The 22146-nt window shown below is 46.7% G+C and overlaps 1 protein-coding gene across 9 annotated transcripts in view; it reads right to left on the reverse strand.

Moving 5' to 3' along the window:
• The window catches only part of OSBPL5 (oxysterol binding protein like 5), a 221196-nt gene that overhangs the window by 47525 nt on the left and 151525 nt on the right, over positions 1 to 22146 (reverse strand). For all 9 annotated transcript variants that reach the window (XM_039553475.1, XM_039553474.1, XM_010394733.4 and 6 more), the window contains one exon: positions 10164 to 10335. In XM_039553475.1, the coding sequence (XP_039409409.1) occupies positions 10164 to 10335 (172 nt within the window). The remainder of the gene's footprint in view (positions 1 to 10163; positions 10336 to 22146) is intronic.

A 22146-nucleotide genomic window follows, 5' to 3' on the forward strand; every position in this document is an offset into this window, starting at 1 on the left:
GGATGGTAGATCCAGGAAAATATTAGTGTTGATCATTTAAATACCTCATCTATTTCTTAATTTTTCAATGGTCAGCTAAATATGTGAGTGTTGTCTGTGGTTGCTTTGCTCCCTTTACCTAGTAAAAGTCTTCTCCATCGGGTAAAAATGCTGGAAAGAACAGTTCATTGTAAGGCTTTTGGATCATGGCTGAGAAGCAGCACTTGTTTCTATTTCACATTTGTAAGAAGAGCAAGGGTTTTTCAGTGTCACCTGCCTCACATTTGGGAAATATTTGAAGTTTCAATTGAGTAAATGACTCTTTTCTTAGTTTTCTCTCAGCACCACCACCACCATCCTTCTGCCCCCACCAGTATTTTTTAAGGATTTCAGATTTAGTCCAAGAGGGAAACCAGATTCATTTCAAATTCCCATCAACTGCACACTGATTATCCACCACCAGAAATAAGACAAGATTTATTACATCCAGAGCCATGGAACCACTCTGGGGAACCAAAGGGAAAACAAGATGCTTCTCATTCTGAGGATCAAATATGAGATGCTGAAGTGCAGCCAGGCTCTTCCTCCAAAGAGAATCACCACTGTATACATATGATATGCTAAAAACAAAAGCCATGCCATGAGCTTGGCCAGCAAATCAATGTAAAGACTTCCCAGGGACTTCCAATGAGATTTGGACCAGACTCCAAAAGCTGGGGGGAAATAACTATGCCACAAGTCAACACTGGATTTCCACCATGAACATGGGTAACCTGGCATTTTTCATAACTGATTTACTGTTTCATCATGTTAAAGTTCTCTTACAGCAGTACTTTATTCCCTAAGTGGCATTCCTGGAAACATCAGTTGGTGACCAGGACTTCTTTGGGTGTGATACCACAAAGGGTTTGATACTCTTCTACACAAAGCGAAGAAGAAACTTTGGTTCTTGTCAAACAAGTAACCACCCAGATTCCTGGGGCTGCTGGAGATAAGACATGGAAGCCACAAGAAATACAACTGCATATTAAAAAGAAGAGTGCCTGGTGCCCTAAAAGTCTCTTGTCTAAAATCACTGATTTACACAGTACTTTAACCTTTGATTCACTCACACAGTTCTCTCTCTCATTTTTATATGCTGCTAAAGACATGGATTTTGAAATCACTGTATAATCTTGATTTGTTTCCCAGCAGGAAAGGAGCAAAGCAGCCAGCAGACAAATGCTCAACAGAAAATCCACCTTTGCAGCTCCCAAGGGGTTTTGTTCTCCCTATAATATCCATCATCTTCCCTTTCTTATTCTGTTCTTGACAGAGTAGTTTGGCTAATTTGAAGATAGAGTTAAATGTAATTAACTGGCCCCCTAACAACTGCATGCCAATTTAATTGGTAAGATTCCCCATAGGAAAACATTTAATTAGAATGATTGAATTCCTGTGAGGAAGCCACTGTCACTGGCAAACCAAAAATTCTTTGCTCAGCACTTGCACAGTTTGGGGTTTGCATTCTCCCTTATTTAAATATTCTTTATTCCTCCAGGGAGGACAGCAAGTCATCCTCCTGTCCTGCAACCCTCAAACTCCCCTGGGTTTTAAGCACTGGGGAGTTTGGGTACACATTCAGAACCATGGCAGGACTCAGAAAGGAGTCATCTGTCCAGATGTCCAGACGCTGAACGCCCAGCTTGAACCAGACCCAGCTTAAATTTGAGCCTGTAAGAAAAATCTGGTTGCATTTTTGGGTACTCGGTCCTGGTGAAAACTCTGCCATGTGTGCTACTACTGCTGAGCCCCATATTTCAAGGGGGCTTTTAATGCTGGACAACTAAGAGGCAAAATAGAGGCATCACTTAAGCATCATTCACGCATCATATTCTGAGGAAATACTTTACTATAGTTTTAACCCTATCTTCTGCATCACCTTACAGCAGCCATGAGTTTGCCTGAGTGTCCTCAGTGCCACAGGCTCCATTTTAATATTATGTATATTTCTGTATGCACATCCATCAGCCAAAAAACAAGTCCACTGCATTCTTAAATTCATTATCACACTGAGCTCCCAGGCATAAGGAAAGTATGAAACAAGCCCATGAGCAACAGATGCATTTGCACAAGTACTAGGGCACACGATGTGGTGAGATATTAGATTTCCTTCTCTTCCCCCACTGCTGTCTTGGGGTGACTTTATGATGTGTATCCCATATTGCTGCCCTATGCTCAGAAATTAAACTGAGCCTGAGAGAGGGAAAGAAAAATTGAGCAAAACGTTTTCAAAGCAGTTTGCAGCTTGTTCAAGGCCACACAGAGATAGTGACTTTTTTTTCCCAGCTACCGTGGGGGAGTGAGGAAGCACTTGGCTTGTGGTTTTTTTCCAGTCAGGTTTTTGGCAGGTTTTTCAGTTTCTTTTGGCCAGTTTTTCAGTTTCTTTTTCTCTGGAGAGAGACTGAGAGTTGAACTTTTTTCCTTCCCTAGAATTTTGGATTTTCTCCCTTTTCTGCTGGACTGCTTCAATATCCGGAACACATCGGGAGGACTTTCCACTGAGTACACAGGGCCTGGCCCTGGGCCAAGTCCCAGCTCCGAGGAGACCAAAGGGAGGACTCTAACACTTTCCCAGGTTTTTTCCCCATAGCGAAATTTTATTATTTAGCATTATGTACTAGTTTGAAAACAAACCAGTGGGAGGCACCAAGTCAGAATAACAATTTAATGGGGAAATTAAAGAAAAGGAAAAAAATAAAAGAAAACACTGGTTCAAACTGACACAGTCAAGATACAACCTGACTCCCTGTTAGTCCAGGTGGTGGTAGCAGTTTGGTAGAATGGTGGCTGCAGTCCTCTGAAGCAGTGATCCTGTAGAAAAGGGTCTGCTCTTCCTCAGAAGGTCCAGTGGTGGCTATGTAGCTCCCGTCCCCTGGAAATCCAGTGGAAGGGTTGTCTCTGGTGTTCAGAATCTCAGATTATATCCAGGATGGGATGCTTGGTTCCTCCCTCTGGGTGGAGCATCTCACAATGGGGTAATGACTCAAAAGGCCAAGTGTTGATTAGGCTCATTAACAGAAGATAGTCCGGAGGGAGTTATCTCTGAGTCATGCAGCAGGACAATGATGGGCAATTAACAGAAAGATAGTCTGGGGGCAGGAGGCAAGGAAACACTGACCCACCTGATTTCAACAGCTCATGAGGATGGTAATAGAATACACTGCAACCCAGGACATTATCCACCCCTTATTCTATTATCATCTACATCATCCCAAATCAATACCTTCCTTAAACTCTACACATACACACACACACATACATATATATGTACACTGAAACCCTACACACAGTTCTCACCTAAGATTAAGTCTCCTTATGGTACCCAACGTGTTTCCCCATCTTTCTGCATTACCCACCAAGTGCAACCAGGTCCTTGAGCAAAGACAATCCCACGGATGGGTTTGCCTTTGCCTGAGGTGGGATTAATCCAAACAGTCTTTCCTAAAATACCTCTCAGGTGTACCACAGGGACTCTATCTCCATCCACTGTGTGCAAGGGTTCAGACTCGGCAGGACCAGATCGACTGATGGACCCTTGGGTATTGACCATCCAGGTGGCCTTTGCCAAGTTCACTTCCCAATTTTTGAGGGTCCCCCCACCAAGTGCCTTTAGGGTGGTTTTAAGTAGTCCATTGCAGCGTTCAACTTTTCCGGCAGCTGGTGCATGATAAGGAATGCGATATATCCATTCGATACCGTGTTCTCTGGCCCAGGTGTTGATGAGGCTGTTCTTAAAATGAGTCCCGTTGTCTGACTCGATCCTGTCAGGGGTGCCATGTCTCCACAGGACTTGCTTTTCCAGGCCCAGGATGGTGTTCTGGGCTGTAGCATGAGGCACAGGGTAGGTCTCCAGCCATCCAGTGGTTGCTTCAACCATGGTCAACACGTAGTGCTTGCCTTGGCGGGTTTGGGGAAGGGTGATGTAGTCAACTTGCCAGGCTTCACCATACCTGTACTTTGACCATCGTCCACCATACCACAGAGGCTTCACCCGCTTGGCCTGTTTGATTGCAGCACAGGTCTCACAACTGTGGATGACCTGTGAGATGCTGTCCATGGTAAGGTCCACCCCTTGGTCACGGGCTCATTGGTATGTTGCATCTCTCCCCTGATAACCAGAGGCATCATGGGCCCAACGAGCTAGGAATAATTCTCCCTTGTGCTGCCAGTCCAGATCCACCTGAGATACTTTCACCTTGGCAGCTCGGTCCACCTGCTCGTTGTTGCGATGTTCTTCATTAGCCCGACTCTTGGGTACGTGCGCATCCACGTGTCGAACCTTCACGGTCAGCTTCTCTACTCGGGCGGCGATGTCCTGCCAAATCTCAGCGGCCCAGATGGGTTTCCCTCTGCGCTGCCAGTTGGCCTTTCTCCAGCGATCCAGCCATCCCCACAGAGCATTAGCTACCATCCACGAGTCGCTGTAGAGATAGAGCCTCGGCCACTTCTCTCGTTCAGCAATATCCAAAGCCAGCTGGATGGCTTTAAGCTCTGCAACCTGACTCGATCCACCTTGTCCCTCAGTAGCTTGAGCAACTTGTTGTGTGGGGCTCCATACTGCAGCTTTCCACTTCTGGTTAGCGCCTACAATTCGGCAGGAACCACCAGTGAAGAGGCCATAACGTCTTTCAGTCTCCGGTAGCTCATTATATGGTGGGGCTTCCTCAGCACGAGTCACTTGCTCTTCCTCTTCTTCAGAAAATAATCCAAAAGTCTCACCTTCAGGCCAGTTCATTATAATTTCCAGAACCCCAGGGCGATTTGGGTTTCCAATACGGGCATGCTGTGTGATGAGGGTGATCCATTTGCTCCATGTAGTGTCAGTGGCGTGATGCATGGAAGGAACCTTTCCCTTGAGCATCCAACCCAGCACCAGTAGTCAGGGTGCCAGAAGCAACTGTGCTTCAGTGCTGATTACCTCTGAGGCAGCTTGGACTCCTTCATAGGCTGCCAAGATTTCCTTCTCTGTGGGAGTGTAGTTGGCTTCAGACCCTCTGTAGCTTCAGCTCCAGAATCCCAGTGGTCAGCCCCAAGTCTCACCAGGCACCTTCTGCCAGAGGCTCCAGGACAGACCATTGTTCCTGGCTGCAGAGTAGAGCACGTTCTTCACCTCTGGTCCTATCCTGACTGGGCCAAGGGCTACTGCATGAGCGATTTCCTGCTTTATCTGGGGTGAAGGCTTGCTGCTGTTCAGGGCCCCAGTGGAAATCATTCTTCTTTCGGGTAACCAGGTAGAGAGGGCTCACGATCTGGCTGTACTCGGGAATGTGCATTCTCGAAAAACCTATGGCACCTAGGAAAGCTTGTGTTTCCTTCTTGCTGGTTGGTGGAGACATTGCTGTGATCTTATTGATGACCTCAGTGGGAATCTGATGTTGTCCATCTTGCCACTTTACTCCCAGGAATTGGATCACTCGGGCAGGTCCCTTGACTTTGCTCCTTTTGATGGCAAAGCCGGCTTCCAGGAGAATTTTCTCTCCTTTCTCAAATACTTCCTTTGCTGTGTTTCCCCACACGATGATGTTGTCGATGTATTGCAGATGTTCTGGAGCCTCACCCTTTTCCAGTGCAGTCTGGATCAGTCCATGGCAAATGGTGGGACTGTGCTTCCATCCCTGGGGCAGTCGGTTCCAGGTGTATTGCACACCCCTCCAGGTGAAAGCAAACTGGGGCCTGCATTCTGCTGCCAAAGGAATGGAGAAGAAGGCATTGGCAATGTCAATAGTGGAGTACCACTTCGCTGCTTTGGACTCCAGCTCGTACTGAAGTTCCAACATGTCCGGCACAGCGGCGCTCAATGGTGGCGTGACCTCATTCAGGCCACGGTAGTCCACCGTCAGCCTCCATTCTCCACTGGACTTACGCACTGGCCATATAGGGCTGTTGAAAGGTGAATGGGCCTTGCTGACCACCCCTTGGCTCTCCAGTTTGCGAATCATCTCATGGATGGGAACCACAGAGTCTCTGTCGGTGCGGTATTGCCGGCGGTGCACTGTTGCTGTGGCGATTGGCACCTGTTGTTCTGCAACTCTTAGCAGTCCCACGGCAGAGGGGTCATCTGAGAGGCCAGGCAATGTACTCAGTTGTCTGATATCTTCTGTCTCCACAGCAGCTATCCCAAAAGCCCAACGATGTCCTTTTGGGTCCTTGAAATATCCATTTCTGAGATAGTCTATGCCGAGAATGCACGGGGCCTCCGGGCCAGTCACGATGGGGTGTTTCTGCCACTCGTTCCCAGTTAAACTCACTTCAGCTTCCAGTACAGTCAGCTGCTGGGATCCTCCTGTCACCCCAGAAATAGAAATGGGTTCTGCTCCCACATACCTTGATGGCATCAGAGTGCATTAAGCACCGGTATCAACCAAAGCCATGTATTTTTGTGGGTCAGATGTGCCAGGCCATTGGGTCCACACAGCCCAAAAGACCCGATTATCCCTCTCCTCTACCTGGCTAGAGGCAGGGCCCCTCTATTCCTGGTCATGGTACATGTTGCTCCCTTCTGGTGAATAGGCTCCTGAAGTCCCTTCAAGAGGATCGGTCAGATTATCATTCCTATACCGTCTGGAGTTCTGTGCGAGAGAGACTGGAGCAGCGTTGACTCTAGATGAGCTTCTTGTGGTAGTTGTCCCTCTTTTTAGTCCACGTGCCCTGGCTGCTAAGGAGGCAGTGGGTTTTCCATCCCACTTACTCATGTCTTCTCCATGTTCCTGAAGGAAAAACCAGAGATTACCTCGTGGGGTGTATCCTCTGTCCCTGGTTGGGGGACACCTGCTCCTAATGGCAGAGACTCTTGTTGGTTCTGGTGAGATGTGGTAAATCTCTTCCTTAAGTTCCTTTTTCAGTTTCTGATGGCCTTCTTCAGTCAAGCTCCGGACTTGCTCAGCCAGCCTTGTTTCCACGGACGAGACATGGGTGTGAAACAGGGCTGTGACGGTGTCCTTGTAAATCCTCAGTTTGTTCACCAAGACGCCCACCCTGTCCTCGCCTTCCCTCCATTGCAGCGTTGCCAGGTAACGGGAGTACATCTCTGGTCCAAGGTGTGCAAACTCCAACCACATCTGTGAGGTGCACTGGACACCATCTGGGCTCTTAGGAAATCTCTCGTCTTCTGAGAAAATGGTCTCCAGCACAGCCAATTCCCTCAGGCACCGGATACCTCGTTCCATTGTGCTCCATTTTCCTTGGTGCACCTGGAGGTCTTCTTTACAAAGGTACCTGTCCCTTACACTTGTCAGCAGTCGCCGCCAGAGGCTGCAAGTTTCTTGGGTTCTCCCGATCCCCTGGTCAATGACCACATCCCGGGACAGAGATCCCAGTTGCCTGGCCTCACTTCCGTCCAGAATGGTGTCATTGGCTGCAGCGTCCCAGATGCGGAGCAGCCAGGTCAGGATAGACTCGTTCGTCTGGCGGGTGAATTCCCTCTGCAGGTTGCGCAGCTCACCCAGGGATAGCGACCGAGTGATGATCTCTGGCTCTGCCTCTTCTGCTGGGTGCGAAGGTCCTGCTGCATCCTCGTCAGTCACTATGCGGACTGATTTGCTTTTTGATTTCTTCTTCTGAACGGGGGCAACTGCAATTGGTTTAGGCTGTTCTGGTTCAGTGACGGTTTGTGTGGAGATGCTGACAGTGCCTTTGGTTCCTTTCTCCTCTGTGACAGTCTGTGTAGACATGGACCCTGTTGTTTTGCATTTGGTCTCTTTCTCCTCTGTGTCAGTCTGTGTAGAGATTGACACTTATTTTGTGTTTGGTTTCTTTCTTCTTTGTGACAGTCTGTGTAGACATGGTGTTTGTTGCTCTGCTCTTTTTCCCTCCCTCATCCTGAGGATGCTGTGCCATAGCTCTGATTCTAAGCATGGTGTACACAGTACAGGCTGTACAGAGAAGACAAAGCAGAACTAACAGCAAGTTTATGCCGTCTTTGACATCCAGAGGGAATTCAGTATTTTCAAAAACTGCTGTGTCAGGCCTGAAAGGCTGGAAAAAAAACATTCTTTAACCCTTCCCCAGGGGCTAGGTGTGATTGTTGAGGAGATCCCAGACATAGGAGCCCAGACTAGGACAGCCAAACAAGATTGAGTATATATTCCGAATGGTATTCATCGCCTCACAGGTTATTATGCTATAGAAATAATAAACCATTAAAGCAATTCTCATACCATTCCCTGGTTTTAACAGGAGTAATACAACAGGCAGGTAGCTCCCCATGTGAGGAAAAATATAGAGAGCAAGATACAGTACCCATGTAAACGAGCTGAGCACCACGGTGAATAGGTTTCTGTTAATACAAAGTTGTAATTCTGACTTTCTCTCAGAGCAAGCCTCACAATGGGTGCCAAAAATATGTACTAGTTTGAAAACAAACCAGTGGGAGGCACCAAGTCAGAATAACAATTTAATGGGGAAATTAAAGAAAAGGAAAAAATAAAAGAAAACACTGGTTCAAACTGACACAGTCAAGATACAACCTGACTCCCTGTTAGTCAGGGTGGTGGTAGCAGTTTGGTAGAATGGTGGCTGCAGTCCTCTGAAGCAGTGATCCTGTAGAAAAGGGTCTGCTCTTCCTCAGAAGGTCCAGTGGTGGCTATGTAGCTCCTGTCCCCTGGAAATCCAGTGGAAGGGTTGTCTCTGGTGTTCAGAATCTCAGATTATATCCAGGATGGGATGCTTGGTTCCTCCCTCTGGGTGGAGCATCTCACAATGGGGTAATGACTCAAAAGGCCAAGTGTTGATTAGGCTCATTAACAGAAGATAGTCCGGAGGGAGTTATCTCTGAGTCATGCAGCAGGACAATGATGGGCAATTAACAGAAAGATAGTTTGGGGGGAGGAGGCAAGGAAACACTGACCCACCTGATTTCAACAGCTCATGAGGATGGTAATAGAAGACACTGCAACCCAGGACACATTATTATCCTTTTCCCATGTGTTTGTTAAAGAAATAGTTTTTATCTCCTTCACTTTCCTTCGAGGGAAATTTATTTTTCCCAAACCTGGTGGGGGAGGGATAGTGACCTGCCTTCTCTCAGAGAATATATTTCTAAATTTGGCCAAACCAGAACAACTGCTCTTCAGTAAAGCTCTTCTTCAAACTCTACATATAAACCCGAACCGGTGTTCTTCTCCTGGACTGGAGAACACATGCTGGGAATACCAGAACCTATCAGGCCAAAGGGCAGATTGAAATGCTGCACCCCTTTGGTCCCATGGGGCCAGAGATACCTTCACACTCTGAAGAGGACTCAGACCCCAGCTGCTGTTACAACAGAGACCAAGAAAACCTCTTAATGGTGAGGTCCTGCTCTGCAAGGCATCATCTTTGCAGACTGCAAGAATTGCTACCCTAGAAACTGCATAACCGATGGTGCATTGCTGTGAACTCTAAAAGTCAAATTCCAATCAGCAGAACTAGAAATAGACAGTACCTCTCCCAGTTTTCACTCCAAAGGCCAAATGTCTACACCAGGAGGACATATGAAGTTGCTTATTCAGCTATAAGCAACAGAAAGGCCTGGGGCTGTTTAATGTGTAGAGAGCTTTGATGTTCCAAAATGCTGCAGTAACACCAGGAATATGAATAGAAAGGAGGCTGTGGGGACTTTTTCCCTTATGTAAAAATTGATCTGATTCATCAAGGAAGAAATTGGACGCCACTCAAAACCCCTATAGAGAAAGAAAGTAATTATAAACTAAGGATGCAGTGTATGCACTCTGCTGACTATGACACAGTATTACTGGGGAAGAGTACACATTATTAAAAAATACATCAGACTCAGAGCCATATGTGCTAGCAACACACAGACATTGTTAGTGACTGTATCTTTGTAACTGCAGCAGCTAGATCCTGCAATCTTTACTCAGGCAAGGCATTTTTCATGCTGGCATCGCCAGACACCATTTTGGCCCAAGCAGGGAACAGAAGAAAGTTCTTTATGTACAAATAAACACAGCTGAGATTTCCCCTAGCCCGTGTGTTCAAGCATTAGGTGGCAACACCAAGCCCATATATGAGTGAGGGATGCAGCAGCAGAACACACATGCTGGCTTTTAAACAGATTTCCTCAGCGGACTCTGGCTAGATTACGCTAAAGCTTGAGCCATAATTGACACCTCTCTCTGCATTAAGGAGTAATAGCCCCATCTTACTGGAAGAAATCCTGGTCTGACATAGCACTGGTGTGCAAGAGGTGGTTGAGCCCCACATGTGCAGAATCACTCGAGCAGTTCACGTCTCCATCCTTTCCCTGTTTGGAGGCAGTGAGCCGGAAGAGGCTGGAACAACGCAGGGCAAGCTCCAAAGCATCCAGCCAGCATCGGCCTGTGGAAACAAAAGGAATTATTTAAGCATAGCAGAGTAAATAACACAATTCATGCATTGCTTCTCAAAAGTTTCTTGCCTGGAGTAAAGCTCATTAGCATTATAATTCAGGAAGTCACTGTGCAGAATATATTTTTCCTATACATAATCTCTATTTTATCTTGCCAGGAATGGTGTGTTTTAGTGGCTGCATGAGTAATACATCTGCATGGGTGATACAATCAGAAGCTCACCCCAACTCCCTCTTCCCTAATAACATCTCCTCCTGATCTCCCACAACTTGTTCACATCCCATTGCCCCTTTCTGATTTAGTCTGAGATGCAGGGAATGTGTATGGGTACGGTGATTCCACACCACCCAGCATCTCATATCTGCAAGTAATGCACTCCCCAAAACACATTCAGCACTTGGCATTCCCACCTCACGCACTTCCCAATGGCAGGGAGATACCGGGGCACTGAGCCACACGGGAGAGGTCCCTGCTTACTTTGAGATCACTGAACCACAGCCTGCTCAGGGGTCCCTCGCTGGGTGTAGTGCTGCAGTAACCATCATTCCAATCAAGATCCAGGACGGTCAATATGTGACAGAGTGATTGAGAAGAGAAAGTTGCCAGGCTGTTCATTTTCCCTCTTTCTTGGCTTTTTTTTTTTTTTTTTTCCATTCCGTCTCTCTGCCTCGTCCATCAGATAATCTGGGTGGGGCATTATTTTTTCTTGCCACAAAAAAAATCTTTACCCGAAGGGTTGATTTTGCAGAAACTATAACCGTGGCACAGAGCCAAGATAAGCTGCAGTTCCTGTGCACAGCCACACTGGAATACATTATGGCCTGCACAGGGCCCACAGACAGACAGCAAATGAAAAGCACAGGAAACAAAACTGACCCTCGGCTCCTTTTGCAATAATCCAGACAAGGCTACAAAGCTGCGTGCAAAAGCCCAACCACCACAGTGCTGGAGCTGCTGTACTCCTGGAAACACCTGAAAATAGCCTGCTTCTGTAGTGTAGTCATTAATGAGGCCAGGGCACATGCAAATTGGCTGAACATTCGAGAATTGAAGTATCAAGGGAGTCATCCTCTAATTTCAAGCTTGTAAAACAGAGCTCTTCATTACACTTCTCAGAACACATTTTGCAATAATCAGAAGTGTGATTGAGAGGCAGTGAAGGAAACAAAGGATTTTGCTCTAGCAATGGCAAGTGCTACAAACAGGGTTTCCCTGGACTACATTCATTCCTGGACCCATTTGGCAAAATTTTCCAGTAGATTCTTTTCTATCACCTAGCATCAAGCACATGCATAAATTTCACTGGGTCCTGCTGCTCTCTTGGGCAGAATTCCCATCAACTTCAATATGACCAAAATTTGTCTCTATAAGATCAATGAGAGTTTACAAAAAAACCCCTAGAACATGTATATAAAGAAATATTTATATACAACTTGAGTGGCTTTCAGTGCTTGCTTTGATACAAAGCTTCAATCAGTGAAATAAAAATACCTCAGATCTTTGAAGAATTGCACTTGAACATTTAGCTACAAACACTGCAGAGTGCCAGTCATTTATTCTAATTTCATCCCACAAATTCCTTCAGCATCAGCTTATGATTTAATAATAACACCACAAATAATGGTTAATAAAAGATTAGAAAGGTTGAATGCTGTTGGAATTGATTTCGCACTATTTGGTATTTAACAAATATTCTTGCATTAAGGCTTTACAGACAGAGATTTATTCCCTTCTCTCTACGTGGAGGATTTGCATGGATAACCCATTTGAGTTAATGGCTGCACTGAGCAAAAATCCACCTCCTCCTACACATCCCTTCTCCCCCAAACCCACCACTATCCAAATCTGTTTCAGGCTGTGCCACGCAAGGGAGCACACTCCTGCTCAGGCTCCCTGACTTGACTCTCCTCTGCCTTTAAATTTGCTTTTCTCTTGCAGTTCCATGGAGTGAGAGCTGCATGATTTGACATTTGGAAATGCTGCATGTGTCAAGATATTTTTATATTAAATAGGCTGCTAAAATCAGGTGCTTTGACAGGTAGGTTGATTTGTAGCAGCATGAGCCCTTTGAGGCAGCACCGAGGTCATCTCCTCAGTGCTCTGCAGCTCTCACATACACTCATTATCCTACGACGGCTGAAGCAAGGGAGGCCCCAAGTCTCCCTCAGACATCCCCCTTACTGTTCCCCTGCAGCCCAGCCCTCCCTGGGGATGTAGGCAGAGCAGCCCATGCTGGCCATGACCCATGGGCAGCTCTTTACCTCCACCCCGCTGCCACGGATGTTCACCAGTACTGACACGATCTTACAGGCTTGGTCAAAACTTTGGGGTTCTCCACGTCACCAGAGGAAATTTCTACACAATATACCTAGGGTTTCCATCTCTTTAGATAACTCTCTGGGAGGTGGTATGAGAAACTTGATTCTTTTCTGAACACTTATTCAAGGAGCTTAAATTAAAAGACCCCAAAACATTAAATATTCATTTTAATAGTCCCAGGCTGATACATAAAGCATTAGAGGAACTATCTGTGCATCAGCAGTCAGCATTCCTTGTGCCCTGCAGCAAACAGAAATGGCATCAGTGTACACCCTTGTTTTAATTTCTAACAGAAATTGAGCCAAAGGAATGTAAACCAGAAATGGGCCTTCAGCCATCAGGCGGTGCTGTGAATCCAAACAAACATATGTCACTAATCCACATGTAAAATACGGGCTTCCCTCTGCAAATAAAAGGTTACATTCTCTGCAAGTCAATGGTGTGTTAATTGCAGCATAACACCATAAAATTACACCCTCTCCATTTCAGGGATTGCACACAAGATAAACCTGTTTCCTTGCTAAAGGCCTTTATGTAATGTTTTTATATCTGCGTGACCTTTCTATTGAGTTGTATTCTTCTGGATTGTGAAGATGATACAAAAATGCTAGCATTTGGATTACTTAATTGCTTACCTGACAAGTCTACTCAGTCCCTCAGGAACTGCAGAAGGGGAGAAACGAATATGGTCATGTAATTAAAGGCTGTCACCTACAGTCACGGTACTGCATGAAGGCTTCATGGCTAACTCAATTCTCACATGTTCTAATTTTGAGTGGGTGACTCAAGTAGGTTTTTTTGTATACAGGGTAATTAGATCAGGAAAGAATGTAAGATGTGGATTCCATCAGAGAGGAATGGCAGCCCAAAAGGGTGTATATGAAGGAAGCAAAAAAAAGGTTACAGTAATATTCTTTTAGAAGGTTTGAGATGTTTAAAGCTGCAATGCAAATAATGTAATCAGTTATAATTTTTCACACACTGTGGCTTAAACCAAGCATTTGTTTTAATTGTGAAGAGAAACCCAGAAATATATTGTCAGCCTGTGGCAGAATCTTCCCACAGGCTTTTAGGCTCTTCTCCAATCAAAATATATAAAACAGAGAATTGTTTATGTTTGAAAAGACCTCTAAGATCATCAAGTCCAGCTGTTAACCAAGGACTGCCAAGTCCACCACTAAACCATGTCCCTAAGTGTCACATCCACATGGTGACTCAGCCACTTCCCTGGACAGACTGTTCCAGTGCTCACCCACTAAGCAGGTCACCTTGTCATAGAAGGAGATCAGGTTCGCCAAGCAGGACCTGCCTTCCCCAAACCCACACTGGCTGGGCTCTTGGTTGTCCTGCACATGCTTTCAGATGGCTCCTGCAATACAGCCGTGCAAATGGGAATCACTATGGCTCCTTGCAGGACACTTCCTGGGTCAGCAGGACACATGCACCATGAAGAAACCTGGAGGCTGCAAGGCTGAATAGGAGCAGGCATGTGCTTGCACCAACTCCTTTTTTTTCACAGACAAAAGGAACTACTAAAACCAAGAGACAAAAATAATTTCTTCTCCATCTCGGAAAAAATAAATAATCAAAACAGAAGGTGCTTATCCTGCTAACCTAGGTTCAGTTCAAAGAAAAACTTGAGTCTGTCCTAGTCTTTGAAGAGATGTAAAATTAAAAAAATACCTCACAGGACAAAAACAGGCAGCACTGAAAACACTCAGCTATTCAGTTTTGAAATTCTTTGCACTCACCTAGAATAACTCATAATCTGATGTGCCAAGTCTATCTGCCACATTTTGCAGCAGCTGGTCATGGAGGACACAGCCAATGTTCTCTCAGCACTCCCCGGAAAGAAAAATCTGCTCTAGATGGAATCACACCATTACACACAGAAATATCAGTCTGGGACTATACTTCTTTTCGACTGCATTCCTGTAGCTACAGAACACCTGGGATGAATCTCTTGCCAATTAAGACTTCAAAAGGCTCATGCCGAGAAACCACACATTCCTCCCAGAGAGGCATCACTATGGGAATATTATTCTTCTTGAATTATTAGTCATTCAGCTTTGGCCTCATGCCTCACACTTACAAGATAGATGCTTTTAAAAATCAACCTGAAGTAGACTGTCACCTGGAAATGATGAATTCTTGCTCAAGTGCACACAAATCAGGAATCGTGAGGAAGAGGCTCATTTGGTTCAGCCAGTGAACATTAAGGTCATCGTGTTCAGCTGACTGCTTGTTTTGCTGTACCACTTGGGTGCCTGCGTGCATGATTTCTCACACTTTGGCTGTCAAGATGCAAGGATGTGAGCTCTCAATTAGCTTCAGGTGCAATTTATGCAGTGAACTTAATGAAATCTTGCTGCAAAAGCCTGGATTTTAAACTGCTGTGAAAGGTCTAAGGAATAAGAAACGCAGACATAAAGCTAAAAAGAAAACTTCTATTTTCTCCAGAGCTGCCAGGATCCAGAGATATATTTCATTATTAACTTGGTTTCAAATTGCAATCTTCCTTGTGGTTCTTTGCTTCTGTGCGTGACGCTTATTTCAGTAACCTAATTTCCTCCCCAGATGAGAGCATCAGTTTGGGGGGAAGGGCCAGATGCCTAGAAAAGAAACAACAACCCTGTAAGCCAGACCGTCAGGATTTCCACACAACTCCATCCATGTTAGGCAATGGAGCCTCCCCAGAGCATACCTGAAGGAGAGGACAGACATAGGGAGTAAAATGTAAATGTGCTTTACAATTCCACTGTTAAGCTTTTAACCCTTGGTAATCTACCACTTTGAATTCCGTTAGTTAGAATACGCCCTGCGGTAGCAGTGCCCATGGCAAAGTGGAGATCCTCACTGTGAGAGCTAAGCAGGTGACTTAAAATGCTTAGGATGCACCAATTAGATCTCAGGAGCAGCTCCAGAATGGTCTGGGCAGGAAGCTTGGGACAGATTGAAACTATTAATTCTGAGTCACTCCTCAGCATAAATCTGAAATGCACGCATAGCGACTGGTTTAGAAAAAGCAGTCTTCTTTTTTGAAACTGCTAAGAAAGAAAGTCCCTGCACTTGTACAGGTTGAGCCCTGTAGGCTGACATGACCTTTCCAGAGGTTGATGTTTAAAACACCTCAAAAAGCAGACTGCTGTTCTAGTCTGCGAATGTGAAATCTGCGGTAGCTGGGCAGTGGTTCTGCAGATTGTCCAGAAGTCAGGATCTTAAATCCTACCAGCAGTCTGTCACAGATGGTACAGCAGAGGGGCAAAAAGGGATTTTGAAATGCTGAGAGAAGAAGTAGGCCATGTAGCTGCTGATCATGATGTAGCTGCCTGGATGGCCGAACTGTACATCTAACATATGCTGCAACTCAATATTCCCCAGCAAGTCAGAGGCCTCCACGAGTTAGTTATATTTGCCAAATGCTTAGTTGTTCATTTTCCACTACTAACATGGGAGACTGTGTTAAAAAGAACACAGCAAGGACACCCCCTTTAGAGACGCTGTAGATTCACACAGTATTGCACTATGGGGAGATGTGAACACACTACAAATATATACACAAGGGCCCAGATTCCACCTGCCCCCTTTGTCTCAGCAGGCTTAGCTCATTTACCTCAATCTCCTATCTCTCTTGCATCCTCTAGGTTTGTCCAGCATGTTAAAAAAATGAAACAAACTCAGGCACACCCTCCTGGAGATGCATCTTCACAACAGGTGAAGCAATGTAACAGCCTACAACCATTTCAGTCGTGTCTTCCGAGCTTAAAATCAAGCTGTATTAACTGCAAAGTACAAGCCCTTGCTGCAGTTTATACAGAATTCTTTAAATGTAGAAGTTTCTATTCCTTGTGTCCTTGTTTGCATATGTTTACATGACCTAGTGACATACTATTTCTAAATCACTCATCTCCAAGTGTGACACCCATGTGTTTGGCCATTTGTCAGGACATGTGTTTGGGAGGGAGCTGTTCTTCCCTCTTGTCTGGAGATTCACATCCTGCCCTTCTTACACAAAGTATGACCACTTCCCACAGCTCACTAACCTGGGCTGTGAAGTCAAATACTTGCGTTCAGCTGAAAAGTACACCACTTTTCATGCTAATATTTTGGTGCAATACAGTATCAATTTTTTTTTGCAAAGTCCACTGCTAAATGGACAGATCCCAAAGCTTTGGCTGTCATGATCACCTCATCAGATTCAGAATCTACCAGGCATAATGTGGGCATTCCAAACCTGGGCAGGTGGCTCCAGGGCACTGCTGGTGCTGTTCAAGAGTTTATAACTTGTCTTGAACAAGAGGCACTAGTTACTTTATATATACACATTTAGGATATTTGATTGAGAGGCATCTCAGTAACTCCTTCCCTTGACCACATTAGCTTTCCATCTAGTATTAGGAGACGATTCTCTACTGGAGAGAAGCAGCAAAGTAAAGGAAAATCACACTAACCCCAAAGTAACTCTGTTTTGATCTGCTTGACCACTGCATGCTTCCCAGGAATCTTGGCCAACATCTTGGGTTTCAAAATGTGTTCACTTTTTAAGCTCTTATGACACCGCAGACATGTAATAATTAACTGGACAGAAAACCTCCCACAGGCATTTCAACACGTAAAATTCTCATGTGCCAGGTATGGTCCCTTTGGTGCTTTTCCAGCATGTGTTGTACAACCCAGACAGAGAGATCACAGCTAGAAAAGTCTTACCTCCTATGATCTCTTGGGACTATTGCTACCTTAGGAGCCTTTATGGGTAAGATTAGTTAGAACAAATCTAAATCTCTTCTACTCCATGTAACTGGCCTGTGGCAGACATTGTAAAAAGAGAGTAGAAGCTCAGCCACAGATCTCTTTCCCAGGCTGGCTCTATGGTTTAATAATTAATAATTAAATTAGTGCAAAGACAAGTGCATGGATCTCTAAAGAAATAAGATTTTATAAAACCTGGATTGACAGATGGTTGTTGAAGCTATTTGGTTGCCTAAGAACTCTGTGGGATTGTTCTGTATAGCTGTTCTGCAGGCTGTCTGTATAACTAGGGATTGAAATGCCTCTAATTTAGCAGCTCTATCCCACAGCACTTTTTTTTTCCCCAGAGGAGATCGTTGCATCAATCTATCCCTTTCTAGACAGGTGATATTTGGAGCCAGGTTAGAATACTGTATTCCTCTACACAAATAAGCTACAAAATCATAATATTTTAGGAAATAGATGTTTTTCTATGGGTCTATATAACTTCTGCTTATTTTCATATCATTTCACTACACTGATGTCCTGGGTTGCAGTGTATTCTATTACCATCCTCATGAGCTGTTGAAATCAGGTGGGGCAGTGTTCCCTTGCCTCCTCCCCCCAGACTATCTTTCTGTTAATGACCCATCATTGTCCTGCCACATGACTCAGAGATAACTCCCTCCGGACTATCTTCTGTTAATGAGCCTAATCAACACTTGGCCTCATGACTCATCATCCCATTGTGAGATGCTCCACCCAGAGGGAGGAACCAAGCATCCCATCCTGGATATAATCTGAGATTCTGAACACCAGAGACAACCCTTCCACTGGATTTCCAGAGGACAGGAGCTACATAGCCACCACTGGACCTTCTGAGGAAGAGCAGGCCCTTTCTGCAGGATCACTGCTTCGACAGAACCACATCCACCACTTCAGGAGGACTGCAGCCACCATTTTATTGGACTGGCACCACCACCCTGACTAACAGGGTGTCAGGTTGTATCCTGACTCTTGTCAGTTTGAACCAGTGTTTTCTGCCTTTATTTCTTTTTCTTTTATTTCCCTATGAAATTGTTATTCTGACTTGGTGCCTCCCACTAGTTTATTTTCAAACTAGTACATATTTTTGGCGCCCATTGTGGGGCTGGGTGCTGAGAAAAGTCAGAATCACAATTTTGTATTGTAGAAGCCACCTACTCACTATGATGCGCAACATGCTTACATGGGTCTTGTACCTAGCTCTCTATATTTTTCTGCACATGGGGAACTATCTGCCAATTGTAATGCTCCTGTGTAGACCAGGGTGTGGTATAAAATTTGCTTTATTAGTCTATTATGCCCCCTGCATGATAACCTCCGAGGCAATGACCATAATTCAGAATATATACTTGTGGAGGAATTCCTTGTGGAACAGGGGCATATGATACCTCAGGACAGTCTGGGCAGTTTGGGAAACCCAGGGGTGTTGCAGAAGTGCCCCTGACAGGGCCCCAGGTTGAAGATAGGCTTGCAAGACACCTGCTAGCCGGCAGCCTTGAACAGCCTTGGGAAAAGGTATACAGCAGTCCACTCCCCCACTGCTTAGAGGTTGTCTTGTGGGAATAGGGTGTGTATCTTTGCAAAGTATAAGTTGGTGTAAGAAAACAATAAATCAGAGCACAACGCTCAAATCGCATTGGTGTTCATGTCGTGACTCTGGCTGGTTCCCCTGCACCCGGGACCTCCCCCCGCCCCCGGCTAAACCTGGCGTCTGAACGGCAGGGACCCGAATGAGTTTTGCTACATGCAGGTTGGCTTAAACGCGGTAAGATTCTGAATTCATCGTATCGGTGCGGTGGATCCTGGGGAGTCAGAGCAGGTGGCCCCAAAGCCAAGTAAAGCCAGGGGCCCGGTCTCAAAGCCGAGTAAAAGGCCAGAGAATAAGCCCCAAAGCCGAGTAAAGCCGGGGGCTAAGCCTCAAAGCTGGAGTGGCCGGAGACCACAGTTCGCGCGGCCGAGCGAATGCCCACAGAGTGAGAAGCTATAGAAGTCGAGGCGGGGAATCAACTCCTGGCCAGTATTCTGTCTAAGAGAGGCCAGATTGTGAAAGACCGAGATCTTAACGCCCTCGTTACGTGGGCCCGGGAACATGGATTATTGAGATACACTTCGCTTTTGTTTTCAACTGAAGCGTGGTGGGAAGTTGGGAACGAATTGTGGCTGTCCACGATTGAGGGTGGAAAGGAAACTAAAGAAGCTAAAGCTCTTGGCTTAACCTGAAGAGCCGTAGCTAGCACTCTTGCAGGGATGAAAGCAGAGAGGACAGCGCCTGCGGCCACCATGCAAGCTTTAGGGGGTGGTGGTTCCGGGAAGGAAACAGATGGAGGTCTTACGAAGCGGTGTCCAGAGACCAGGGTGGAGTCCAGGGTTGCACGGTTCTTCGGGCTGACCGCGGGAAGACCGATTAAGGGCACAGCGGCACCCATACGTTCGTTGCGGGAGTTGCTGGACTCGGCGGGGAAGGAAGTTACCCCTCCAAAGTCTGAGGGAGAAATGGCTGTGAAGGCGGAAGTTCCAGCACCAGACCCAGGGGGCAGGGCACAGGCAGGCAATGGAGAAACGAGCGGTCCTGGCGCCTGGCCGAAAGCGGCGGCGCGGTGCGCCCCTCTGCCGGACAGCGGATCAGCGTCTGACAACGACGCAGCCTCTGCAGTTTCATCGCCTGTAGAGCCAGAGCCAGCCAGGGCTGCCGGGGGTCAGCCCCAAGAGGAAGAGAACCACCAAGAGATGATGCATGAAGTAATCAAAAAGCTTGCTGAATTATCTACACGGCAGGACGCACTGGAGTCCAAGGCCTGTGATACTACACCATCAGCACCCTGGCGTCCTTCGGCCCCACCAGTCAAGACAGCCATCAGAACTCCCACGTTCCCATCAGGAGAATCGGGCACAGTGCCTGCAGCCCTTCCCTTCTTGTGAGGGGAGGTGCAGCCATCATCTATATCAGCCCTGACGGGGAGGACTGATCCATTGCCAAGGAGATGGAATGGGGTTGTCCATGACGCAGTCATCGAGGGTGACTAGCACACAGTGGATGCCCTTGCCTGTCCTGTACTGATACAAGGGGACACTGCAAAGTGAGAACCCCATGACTGGAAGCTCTTGCAGCAAGCCAAGCAAACAGTCACCACATATGGCTTGCGGTCTGAAGCTGCCCGAAGCATTCTGCAGTTTATCTTTACAGCAGATGTCCTGTGTCCTAATGACTGCATCAGCATCGCACAGTTGTTGTTAACCCCTTCACAGTTCCTGCTCTGGGAGCGAACATGGAAGCAGCTAGCACAAGAAGAAGCTAGCAAACACCAAGGTGACACGCAAGACCCACTGTATGCGATCCAAGCTGACATGCTAACTGGGAGCGGGGCTTATGGAGCGATGGTGACACAGCTGACCATGCCCACAGTCATTCACCAGTTGTCACAGACTCCTGCTCACAAAGCCATGTTATCAGTACCTGATAAGAAGTCACCTCCGTTTGCAATGATCCGACAGGGGCTGTCTGAGCCATTTGGTCAGTTCATCGACCGTCTGTCAGCAGCCTTGAAGGATGCAACGGAGCTTTCTGAAGAGCTCCAAGAGCAAATGTTCCAGACCCTTGCTTTTGAAAATGCTAATAAGCAAACTAAGGTGATTCTTGCCACGCTGCCCCAGGGAGTAGGAGTAGCCGAGATGCTCGTGCGCACTAGTCGTGTGAAGCAGTCATCGCAAACAGCCGCTTTTACTGCAACACTGCAGGATGTCCTGCACAAACAGGGACAAGTCATCGCCGCAGCAATGACCAAAGGGGTGCAAGGACAGAAGGGGACGAAGGCTGCTGGCCCACCGCCTGGTCCCTGGATGGGCAGAGTAGCCTGTTTCCGATGCGGTGAAGAGGGGTACCTGAGGTGCACTTGCCAGAAACCAGTGTGGTGCCACCGCTGCAATTCTGGCAACCATGCCACCATAGCATGCCACCGTGCAGGAAATGGCCAGTGTAGCACAGTGGGGTCTCACGCCAAGACACAATTGAGCGCCCCAGAGAGCCACGAGTCAAGTGCAACCCTGGTGGTTTCCTTCACCAGAACCAGCCCGCCACCCGAGGGAACCTTGGCGTGGACGTGGCAACCTCAATAGAAGTCACGCTGATGGACCGCCAGGTCACCCTGATCCCGACCACAGCCAAGGGCCCCCTGTCATCAGACGGCCCTCGTTTGGGTGGCCTACTTGTGGGGCAGTCATCAACCAGCCGGCAGGGAGTAGTGGTGCTCCCTGCAGTCATCGATGCCGACTACACCAGCGAAATGAAGATCATAGCTTACACGCTGCAACCACCCGTAACTATCCCGCAGGGCAGTCGCATTGCCCAAATCGTCCCCATTCCCCTAATGACCAATGGGGGGACCAGCAACAATGTCCGCTGAGACCACGGTTTTGGGTCCTCTGGGTTCGACGTGTTTTGGACATTGAACCTGACCCAGAGACCTCAGCGGCAAGTAATCCTGCGAAGGGGGGCAGAAGCCATCAAAATACAGCCGCTTTTCGACACAGAGGCTGACGTTACCATAATTAACCAGGCGGTATGGCCACCTGGTTGGGGACTGGAAAAACCAGCAGCCACGCTGGTAGGGGTGGGAGGAACACAAATCCCCCATGTAAGTGCAACCCCAATTACCTTAGAGTTTGAGAACAATCAAGATATTGTGTGTCGCCCCTACGTTACGAAGTTGCC

Source organism: Corvus cornix, chromosome 5 (assembly GCF_000738735.6).
Source record: "Corvus cornix cornix isolate S_Up_H32 chromosome 5, ASM73873v5, whole genome shotgun sequence".
NCBI classification, from domain to species: domain Eukaryota; kingdom Metazoa; phylum Chordata; class Aves; order Passeriformes; family Corvidae; genus Corvus; species Corvus cornix.